The following is a 12,199-nucleotide window of genomic DNA, read 5'->3' as shown; positions in this document are numbered from 1 at the left end:
TTGAAGAAACAGCAAGATCTGAAAGAGATGAAAAGGCGCTCAACATCATCTTCATGAGTGTTGGAGATCATGTGCTCAGGAAGCTCGACAAGTGCACGACTGCGCTTGAAGCATGGGAACTTCTTGACAAACTCTACATGGCAAAGACACTACCCAACCGAGTCCACGCACAGCTCAAAGTTTACTCTTTCCGTATGCAAGATTCAAGAACAATAGACCAGAATGTAGATGATTTCTTGAAGCTGGTCACGGACCTGAACAACCTCAACATAGAGATCCCCGAGGAAGTGCAAGCGATTCTACTACTCAACGCATTGCCAAACAGGTATGACTCTCTGAAAGAAACTTTAAAGTACAGTAGAGAGGCCATTAGTGTGGATGAAATTACTAGCGCTGCTAAGTCTAAGGAACTGGATTATAAGGAAACATCCACTGCTAAGTTGAATGGGGAAGGTAACTATGCTAGGGGTAGGTCCGAGTCTAGATCAGATAGTAGGAATCGTGGTAATGGCTCTGCTGCAGGTAAGAACAACAACTACAACAGGGCAAGATCTAAGAGTAAGGACGGCAAACGTCTATGCTGGATCTGCGGGAAGGAAGGACACTTCAAGAAGCAGTGTTATAAGTGGCTCGAGAGGAATAAAGATCAGAAACCGGGACCAGACAGAGGGGAAGCGTCAATGGCTAAAGATGATGCAAGAGACTTGGTTGGACTTCTGGTTACAGAGGTTAATGCAGTAGAAACAAATCAAGATGAGTGGATAATGGACACCGGTTGCTCATTCCACATGACTCCAAGGAGAGATGCTTTTATTACCTTGGAGGAAACCAGTAACGGAAGAGTCAGAATGGCTAACAGCTCTGTCTCAGAAGTCAGAGGCATCGGAAGCATCAGGTTCAGGAATCAAGACGGTACAACGTTTCTCCTCCACGACGTCAGATACATGCCAGACATCTCCAGAAATCTTATCTCCATGGGAACATTGGAGGAGAAGGGGTGTGCGTTCAAAGCTGAAAACGGTGTACTCAAGGTGATCAAAGGCTGCACTGTTTTCATGAAGGGAGCACGAAGACAGTCTCTGTATATTTTACAGGGCAAAGCTCTAGTCTCGAGCTCACAAGATGGTGAGACAAGCTCAGCAACGGAGGGTAATACCACCAGTGACGACACTCAGCTTTGGCATAGTCGTCTTGGCCACCTTGGTCAAAAAGGCATGGAGATACTGACGAAGAAGGGAAGTTTTGGTAAAAGCAAAATCAGTGATCTGAAGTTTTGTGAAGCCTGTGTCATTGGCAAGACTCACAGAGTCAGCTTCGCTCAAGCCAAGCATGTTACCAAAGCGAAGCTGGACTATGTTCACTCAGACATTTGGGGATCACCAAATGTGCCTCCAAGCCTCAGCAGGAAGCACTACTTTATCTCATTTACAGACGACTTCTCTAGGAAAGTGTGGTTGTACTTCCTGCAACATAAAGATGAAGCATTCCCTAGCTTTGTTGCATGGAAGACCATGGTTGAGAATCAAAGTGAGAGAAGAGTGAAGAGGTTGAGAACAGACAATGGCCTGGAGTTCTGCAACCGTCAATTTGATTCTTTCTGTAAGGATCAAGGAATTGTGCGACACAAGACCTGCACGTACACTCCCCAGAAAAACGGCGTGGCAGAAAGATTGAACCGAACAATAATGAACAAAGTTCGAAGCATGCTTGCTGAGAGTGGAATGGAGTTGAAGTTTTGGGCAGAGGCAGCAGCTACTGCAGCTTATCTCATTAATCGGTCTCCATCTTCTGCATTAAACTTCGAAGTACCAGAAGAGAGATGGACTTCTCATATGCCGGATTTGAGCAATCTGAAGAAGTTTGGTTGCTTAGCATATGTTCACTCTTCTGAAGGGAAACTTCTACCAAGAGCTAAGAAAGGCGTTTTCACTGGTTACCCTGAAGGAGTAAAAGGATATAAAGTCTGGTTGCTGGATGAACAGAAGGTAGTAATCAGCAGAAACGTAGTGTTCAGGGAAGACCAGGTCTACAGAGACGTCAAAGCCAAAGCTACAGACGGTGACTCAGCTAGTATAACACCAAGACTGGTGGATCTTCAACTTCAGAAGGACTCAGAGACGCCAGATGATGATCAGATTGCAGTAGAAACTACCAGTTTAGAGGAAGCCAATGATGAAGTAGATGCGGAGGAATCAGAACAAGATCTTGGAGATTACCAACTGGCCAGAGACAGGACTAGGAGGAGCATCAATCCTCCACCAAGATTGAAAGACTACGTGTGTGATGAAACTGATGGAGAAGACCCGTTTGCAGGTTTCGTGTGTCTTCTATCAGAGGATGCTGCACCAGAACCTGGATCATGGCAAGAAGCAATGGCTGATCCAGACAGTGACAAATGGTTAGAAGCGGCTCAAGAAGAGATGACATCGTTGGAAGGAAATGACACATGGGATTTGATTGAGAGACCCAAGAACCAGAAGGCAATTGGGTGTCGTTGGCTGTTCAAACGGAAGGCTGGTATTGCTGGGGTTGAACCACCAAGGTACAAGGGAAGACTTGTGGCAAAGGGCTACTCCCAGAAGGAAGGGATTGATTACCAGGAGATCTTTGCTCCGGTAGTCAAGCATGTCTCCATTCGATACATGTTGTCTGCAGTAGTTCACTTTGATATGGAACTGCAGCAGATGGACGTGAAGACAGCATTTCTGCACGGCAACCTGGAGGAGTTTATTATCATGGAGCAGCCAGAGGGGTTCGTGGATAAACGATATCCTGACAGAGTCTGCAAGCTCAAGAGATCACTCTATGGGTTAAAACAGAGTCCCCGACAGTGGAATAAGAGATTTGATGATTTTGTGAGATCAAAAGGCTATGCAAGAAGCGAGTATGATTCTTGTGTGTACTTCAGAGAGAACAAGAAGGGGGTCTACATCTACATGTTGTTGTATGTGGATGATATCTTGATAGCGTCCACAGACAAGAATGAAGTACAGAGGTTAAAGTCAGTGTTGAGCTCTGAGTTTGATATGAAAGATCTGGGTGAAGCTAAGAAGATCTTGGGAATGGAAATCACAAGGAACAGGGAGAAGGGGGAGCTATTTGTTTCACAAGGAGAATACCTTTGGAGAGTTCTAGGCAAGTATCAGATGGATCAGTCTAAGCCTGTAGCTACTCCGTTGGGTGTTCATTTTGAGCTCAAATCAGCTACTGACAAGGAATGGGCAGCTCAGGAGGATAATATGAAGAAGGTTCCGTACCAGAATGCAGTCGGGAGTATCATGTACTCCATGGTTGGGACTCGTCCTGATTTGGCTTATGTGATTGGAGTCATTAGCCGATTCATGTCCAAACCTTTAAAGGAGCATTGGCAAGCAGTGAAGTGGGCTCTCAGATACATCAGAGGTACAATGGATACAAGATTGTGCTTTAAGAAGAAAGGTGACTTTGTGGTTCGTGGTTATTGTGACTCGGATTATGGAGGTGATTTAGATCATAGGAAGTCTACAACTGGTATGGTCTTTACCGCAGGAGGAAACCCGGTCAGTTGGAGATCGTCACTTCAGAAAGTGGTAGCACTCTCAACCACAGAAGCAGAGTACATTGCTCTGTCAGAAGCAGTTAAGGAAGGTGTGTGGTTGAAAAGATTTGCTGAAGAGCTTGGTTTCCCTCAGGATTCGGTTGAAGTGTTTTGTGACTCTCAAAGTGCAATAGCACTGTCGAAGAATGCCGTATTTCATGAGAGAACAAAACACGTTGCAACAAAGTATCACTTCATTAGAGACTTGATCAAAGTGGGTGAAGTTCAAGTCCTCAAGATTGCAACGGCTAATAACCCAGCAGATATCTTCACGAAGGTTCTTCCAGTGTTTAAGTTGATAGAAGCACTAAGGTTCCTTCGAATCTCAGAAGATTGAAGGTTACTACAAGGAATCCGGTAAAGGATTCCAGGAGGAGCTCGGTGAAGAGCTCAAGGAGGAGCTTGGTAGAAAGCTTGCAGGTTCTTCTCGGTTAAGAGCACAGAAGGGATTCAGTTCAAGGTTCAGGTTTTGCATCGAGTTTTGATGTGTTTCTCACGGCATTGTCTAAGGAGGAGATTTGAAGATTGTAGACAATGCATCCGGTCAGGTACTTCTTGGTTCATCACTAAATAGATTAAGATTGTAATCTGGTTAAGTGTAATCTAGATTGTACCGGTTCTCTCTCTTGGTTTAGATAGATACTCGGTTTGTATATCGATTAGGTGTTAACCGGGCTGGTTATCAGTTGTTACGGTTTAGTACTTAATGCAAGAGGTTGAGCTGATTAAGTTGTTAGATCAGTTGCAACGTCTCTGCATATTATCGAGAGAGAGATCGGAGAAGTTGTATTGACGGAGACTCGGCTTGTGAGTCCTCCGTTGTATCTAGTGAGTTGCCGGTTCAATCCCGGCTCCGGTGAGGTATAGCGGCTGCATCTAGTTAACGGTGCGGTGCGGTGAACACCGGGTCAACATCTCTGTGTGTTGGTTCTTGATTCGAAGAAGATCTGAAGGAAAGCTAAGGAGTTTCAACAGTATCGCTTGTTTTTCTTTTATAAAGAATTTATCGCTTGTACATTCTTAAATATCAAATCTTCTTATGAAATATCAATAAAATAATACGTAACGCTTGATCTAAAAAAATTTAGGTTTCTTTTGGGAAAAATGTTAAGATTGAAAAAAAGAAAGATTTGGTCTCCCGTGGCAACAAAAATATTATAAATCTAAATCCCATTTCGCATTTTCTTTTTCTTTTGCCAATAACAAAGTTAGAAAACACATTACATAATCACAAAAAAAAAGAAAAAAAGACATTACATATTTTGAAAACACTTGTCCATTGCCAATCACCAAACTTGTCCAATCATCATGACTTTAGCGATTGTTGTTTTGCTTTCTGCCTAGGAATGTCATCATAGAGAAGGGGAGATGAGAACATAAATAACTCATTTTATAACTCACACTAGATAAATCCACACTTATGCACGGAATAAATATTTTATATATAAATTATATTTATGTATTGTTATTAATTTTATATTTTTAACATATTATAAAAACAAATATTGAATAATTGAAGAGTGAGTAACTATTACGTACTTGCTCTGTATCACTTTAAATGGTGTTCAAATTTTTTTATTTTGTTACATAATAAGTGATGTTCACAAATTTTTTAGATAGTATTTAAAATTCATAACCAATTACAAAATCCTACATAATTTTTATTGGTTGATTTAGTTTTGTTTAATGTTATTTTATGTAATCAAGATATATTTTATAAAAATTTATATTTTCTTTAATCTTTATGTAAAATCCTTAAACATCACTTAAAATGATAGAGATGGAGCATATAACTAAATTCGGTGTGAGATGTTCCACTTCTACTATGTTTTATGTCTATTCTAGGCCTCCAGTTTGGTTCTCTGAACTCGAAAAGCATAGATCATAGTTACTTCTATTGTTGTAAAAAAAAAACTAAATTGGTGCTCGAATATAAATCAAACGATCATTCTCGTTTATTAACGATCATTTCATGGTAGATAAAAAAAATTAACTATTACATATGATATATAATTAAATATAAATGGTATCAATGTAGATATACAATATATTTTGATATGGCTATTTATTAAATGAAGTTTCTAGTGATATGGTTTTATGATTATCATCATCTGTTTATAAGAAAAATTTAAACCATTGATAAACATTTTTAATATGGGATGTTTAATAGTTTTAGTAACTTATAATCATTTTTCAAAAATTCAATGTATATTTAAAATTTAAAATATTAAATTCTTAATATTTTTTCAGTGCAAATATCAAAATCTAAATCATTGATCACAAAAGTTTATGTGGGACTTTTAACATTTTAGTAATTTATACTCGTTTTTGAAAATTCAAAATACAAAATATACGAAAAATTAATATTTTTATTATACGGTTGATATAATTATGTAATCTATTTTAATAACAAATATCAAAACAAAATGATACAGGATATTAGAATTGTTAGCAAATCTTTATTATTGAAAATTATTAATCGCCATATATATATGTTAATAACATTATGTAATTCTGTAACTTTTATTTAAGGAAATAATGAAAAATTATTTTTTAGATTAATAAGAGATTTATGGTTAGTTTAGTGCAAACTATAGTTTATATTTAGATGGACCAATTTATTTTCTAAGAATTCTCAAGAATCATTCATATCACAACATGTGTCATAATTCAAATGCTGTAATATTTTTTCTTTTAATATTTAGGGGATTTTTTTTATATTCATCCGCTAAATTCCAAACTCAATTTCACTTAAACACACTATTGAAATTGGGCATAGTATGTGCCAAAGTCATATTAACACAAATATCTATCTATATTATTAAAACTAAAATACATTTGACAATTGTTTGAAAACATAGATAACTAGGTGTTTTCCTGCATCATGTGCAGTAAAAAGTTTTAAAATATTTTTTAACAGAAAAATATAAATTATATTTAATTTTTTATTAATATTATAAATTTTATTTTTCTTATCAATATTTTAATATAAATTTGATTTAACTGAACATTAAAATTAAGATAAAAACAATTTTGTTTATTTTGAATTATACTTTAAAATGTGCATGTATATATTTAAAATTATAATCTTAGGTACATTTTTCTATCTATTTATTTTAATTAAATATATTAAATAAATATGTCAAATTTCATAATTGTCAAAAATTAAAATTAAACAATATTTTATAAAATCTGTAGATGTATATAAGAAACTAATGATTTTACGTTTAATTTGATTTTATGGTTTAATTTCATTTTATGATTTAATTTTATAATTTTCTAAAATATGTATATATTTTTGAAATATTTATAATTTAAATGATACTTTCGAAATTTGAAATGCCATAACTGAATATATTTATTTTAATGATGATTTATGAGTTATTACCATATTTTTTAAAAGTCCAAAAAAATATAAATCGACAATAAATGTAATATATGAGTTATTACCATATTTTAAAAAGTTTACCAAAAATATAAATTAACATTAAATATAATTTTCTATGTCATATTAATATATAAGATATGTCATCAATTTTAGTAGCCATGTCATATTATTTTTGTTAAAATGATTGTAGAGAAGACATGTGGCAAAATCACTTCTCAAATATAGGCTAGGGGATGTAAAATTTCATAATTGTCAAAAAAATAAAATTAAAAATATATATATAATCTGTAGATATATATAAGAAATTAATGATTTTACGATGTAATTTGATTTTATGATTTAATTTTTATAATTTTCTAAATATATATATATATATATATATATTTTTGAAATATTTTTAATTTAAATGATATATTGAAATTTGAAATGCCATAATTGAATATATTTATTTTAATGATGATTTATGAGTTATTACCATATTTTAAAAAGTCCAAAAATATAAATCGACAATAAAAGTAATATATGAGTTATTACCATATTTTAAAAAGTTTACCAAAAATATAAATTAACATTAAATATAATTGTCCATGTCATATTAATCTATAAGACATGTCATCAATTTTAGTAGCCATGTCATATTATTTTTGTGAGAATGATTGTAGAGAAGACATGTGGCAAAATCACTTCTCAAATATAGTCTAGGAGATAGTATAAAAAAGTATAATGTAGTTTTGAAACATAGATACAGTATATTAACAAAAAAGTGATAAGCATACATTATTAAGAAAACTAAAAGTGCATTATATAATGAGAAACTATCTATTTGGACGAGTTTTGAAATAAACGAAAATTGTCCAATCTAATTATCTAAAAACATCTTTTATATAAAATAATAAAAAAACAAAATTTAAACTTAATATACATAGTTCAAACCAAAGTAATATTTTCAAACTGATTTATATTAAAAATTATTCAAAAATATACATATTTTCAAAAGTTGATTTTTACTAAAATATTTCCAATAAACATTATAAAAATGATTTCAATATATATAATAAAAATACAATACAAAACAAAATTTCAAACACCAACTTAAATTATGGTTTTATGTTTCACATTAAATTTTAAAATATGATATATATGATTATTTATATCATGGTACATATAAAATACTATTAATTATATCCTTACTTATATGATGATACATATAAAATAGAGAAATTGTTAGAAATAAAGTTAAGTACCACTTTTCAATAAAACCACTGATCAAAATATATACTAAAATCTGATTTAGGCTTTAATGATTATTGTTTATGGTTTATTATTACTTTGTTATGGTTGGGTTTATAAAATATTTTATAAAAAAAAATTTAAAAATTAGTTTAGAGTTGTTTTATAACAAATTTAGGGTATTTGTGACAGGTATTTGTGAAAATAGCCATTCATTAATAATAAATTTCAAAAGTGTTATCAAACTTGTGGTAGGATTGAAATTTTCTAATAAGATATGATTAACTATATGATGACACATATATGATATATAATAGTAACATGAAAAACAAATAGCAATGCATTTTAGAAAAAAAACACATCTATGCGGACGTGCGATAAAAATCTATTTAACAATTATAATTTTTTACAACGTCGCTTAGGGTCCGATTGGTTTCCCTGCTACCACCTCGAAATGCAGTTTTTGTGGTTGGTTGCAGTTTTTCCGGGTGGTTGCGGTTGACAACGTTTCAAAACAATTATACAAACCGTTATAAATCGTTTTATACCGCTCCGAACTTCTTTAAATTAAAAACTAGTTCCAGATAGCGTTTGCAGTTGCCGTGGATAAAAAATATAAAATTATTTAAAAAATATTTTAAATATTTTAGCTAAAATTTAAAATAGAAATATTATACAAAAAAATAACAAATTATATATATATATATTTATATTCACAAACAGTATCATAATTTGTTTTATAAAAACTTTAAACTAGTTATTCATTAGAATTTTTTTTAAAAATTAATATACATACATATATAAAGATTACACATATATAAAATGAAACAAAATATTATTTTAAAAGTTTAATATAAATCTTCGACAAATTTATTAAAGTTATAACTTTCAACTAATTAAAAAATTAAATAAATAAACATAATATTATTATTAATAATTTTAAATTAATAATTATTATATTTTATCACGGTAGTATTTTTTATAGTGTTCTAATATGTTTATATTGGTAACTATTATTAACCCGCTTCAATGTTTCATTATCAACGAGTCACAAATATCCATAAACGTAACAATTTTTAAACATTATGTAAAACGCTAAATAACGAATGAAACCGCAATCATCCACAACCACAAGCTCTCGTACCCACAACCACAACCGCTGTATTTGAACAAGAAGTACGAGAGCTTGTGGATGTGGTTGTGGTTGTGGGTATTGTTATACTAGACGTTTACACAGAGAATTGAAACCACACCCGATTCGAACCGAAGTATTTCGAGTACACATATATATCCAAAATAGATTTATATATATTACTTTTAGACTTAATGTATTTTAAATACATCCAAAATATATATAATATTTTAAATTATTTAAAATAATTAAATATATATATATATATAAATAGTCAAAAAATAAATATTTAAAATAGTTAAAGTATAGTCAAAATACCAAATATACTTAAAATCTTTATTTATTTTCTATCTATATAGTCAAACCAAACCAATTTATATGTTAAGTTTGGGTATGTTGACGTATGTTATTCGATTTATATATAATATATTATTTTGCTTATAGATTTTGAGACATTTAAGGTATAATGAATTTTAAAATATTTAAATGAGTTATTCGAATCTGAATCGAACCCGCAAAAATTCGAACCGAACCCAAATCAAAACTTAAAACTACTCGAATGATGCTAAAAAATTTAACCCTAAAAATTTGAAACTCGAATAGACTCGAACCGAACCCGAGTGGATATCAAAACGACCACTCTATGCAAAATAATTGAAAAGCATTCATAATTTCTATGTTGACCATGTCTCGGGGAAATGGCTTATTTCCCTACAAACTAGTTGTTCCCGGCTTTTTCACACACAAACTTTTAAGCCATGCCAAAAACTACACGAACAACGGAAATATTGCTTATTCCCTTGTGAACTAATTATTTCCAGCTTTTTCACACATAAATTTTTAAACTTTGCCAAAAAACCATATGAATTACGCTATTTTTTGAATTACATACACAAACTATCAATTTTAAGTTATTCCTCTAAAATTGTAAATTGTGTTATTTAAACATTAGCTTAGTTTATGACAGGTGGATAGCCGGTTTAATTTGGGTTGATAAAAAGGATAATAAAATTTATTATTTTGTAAAAGATTAAACGTTTTACATAATGCATAAAAAAAGAAGAGCAACAACATAGTGGATTGGTAAACTAATAGTTGCTGCTCTTCTTTCTTTATTCATCATGTAAAACATTTAATCTTCTACAAAATAATAAATTTTATTCCCAATTGATGATGAAGAGTAAAACGATTTTTGAAGAAGAAGAGCAGTTGACAAAAAAAAAAGAAAAAGAAAAAGAAAAGGAACAAAATGATGTATCATCCTTTTTTATCAACCTAAATTAAACCGGCTATCCACCTGTCATAAACTAAGTTAATGTTTAAATAACACAATTTACGATTTTAAGGAAATTAGCTTAAAATTGATAGTTTGTGTATGTAATTCAAAAAATAGTGTAGTTCATGTGGTTTTTGGCAAAGTTTAAAATTTTGTGTGTGAAAAAGCTGGAAATAATTAGTTCATAAGGAAATAAGCAATATTTTTGTTGTTCGTGTGGTTTTTAGTATGGCTTAAAAGTTCGTGTGTAAAAAAGCCGGGCACAACTAGTTTGTAGGGGAATATGCCATTTTCCCACCATGTCTCTATTCCTGACTTAATTTTTTTCTGGCAGTGATATTCTATACTTTGAACATTCAAATACTTAAGGGAACATAATAGTATAATTCAATGAAAACGATTGTTTCAAATGTTCAAAACTAGTTTTCCAGATATGACAACATAATAATTAATAAATACAATAAGCAAAATCAACGCAAAGGAGACCGGTTCCACCGGTAACCTAACACCCTTTTTTCTTAAATCTCATCAACACGTCTGTATTTATTATACATTCAATTCAGACACTAGAGATTAATTCGCCTCAAAATCGAGTTCTTGACTTTGACCCGTTATAACTTATAACCAAAACAAAAAGTAGAAGTGTCATTACCTCTGATCTTCTTTCCCGGCGAAGAGATGGATCGGTCTACGCCGGAACATAACTCCTCCACTTCCCACAAGCGTCTAAGCGTGAGCTACTTGGTCTCTCTAATGGTTCTCTGCGCCAGACACGCCAACCGCCTCTCTAAGAAGCTAAAGCCGAAGAAGCGAACTCACAATGAAACTTCCCGTGGCAGGTGGAATACGATGAGATCTCCACGGCCAAAAGAGTTTCTTATGACTTTGAGCCACAAGGCGGCAACGATGGTCGGCCGGAAAAACACATGTTACAGCGGAGGATATAAACCTGAGAAGAAGAGAGCGGGGGCGATGGAGGAGGAGGAAGAGCATGGGCTTTGGCAGAGGGAGATCTTGATGGGCGGCAAATGTGAGCCGTTGGATTTCTCCGGAGTTATTTATTACGACTGTAACGGACGGCAGTTAAGAGAGGCGCCTCCGAGGTCTCCACGTCGCACTCCGTTACCAATCCGTTCTTAAGACGGTCGCCGTTAAACCTGATTGGAACTAAGGATTCTGAAACAGCAACCAAACTTTGTACTATATGTTTGTGATGCCTTTTTATTCTAAGTTGTTTTGTTACGACATTTAAATTTGGTAGGCCATTGAAAGTTTCAGTGTCCAAAGTTCTTACCATCTTGCCATGAATACTCTTGGTATAAAAGTTGCATCTGTTATCTGATGAACTATGGTGTTAGCCGATCGATTAATTTTAAGCAAAATAAGATAAATTGCATAAAAGTTAATGAAAGAGGTTAACTTTTGATTTACTTGTTACGTTTAGAACTTTAAAGTTCTCAACGGATCAAATAGGCATTTTGGTATAGTTAAAATTAAACAAAAGCTTTGCGTAATCCTAACTTCTGTTCCATTATTTTGGAATTTGGATAATTCATTAATTGGTATGAGAAAACTTTAATTCACCATTGACTCGGT

At 32.8% G+C, this 12,199-nt stretch overlaps 1 protein-coding gene across 1 annotated transcript; it reads left to right on the top strand.

Moving 5' to 3' along the window:
- Nucleotides 1-11,176: 11,176 nt before the first annotated feature.
- LOC130498434 (uncharacterized) lies at nt 11,177-11,945 on the top strand. The gene has a single exon (XM_056991790.1). It carries the CDS (start codon nt 11,282-11,284, stop codon nt 11,741-11,743), a length of 462 nt encoding a protein of 153 aa, XP_056847770.1. The 5' UTR covers nt 11,177-11,281; the 3' UTR covers nt 11,744-11,945.
- The last annotated feature ends 254 nt before the right edge of the window (nt 11,946-12,199 follow it).

This window comes from Raphanus sativus, chromosome 8, assembly GCF_000801105.2.
Source record: "Raphanus sativus cultivar WK10039 chromosome 8, ASM80110v3, whole genome shotgun sequence".
Classification (NCBI taxonomy): domain Eukaryota; kingdom Viridiplantae; phylum Streptophyta; class Magnoliopsida; order Brassicales; family Brassicaceae; genus Raphanus; species Raphanus sativus.
Note: the sequence above shows the minus strand (reverse complement) of the source record. Positions and strands in the feature narration are given on the sequence as shown.

Bases quoted from the DNA above. Each gene is read 5' to 3' on its own strand.
- LOC130498434 (XM_056991790.1), top strand. From the start codon at position 11,282: ATGGATCGGTCTACGCCGGAACATAACTCCTCCACTTCCCACAAGCGT.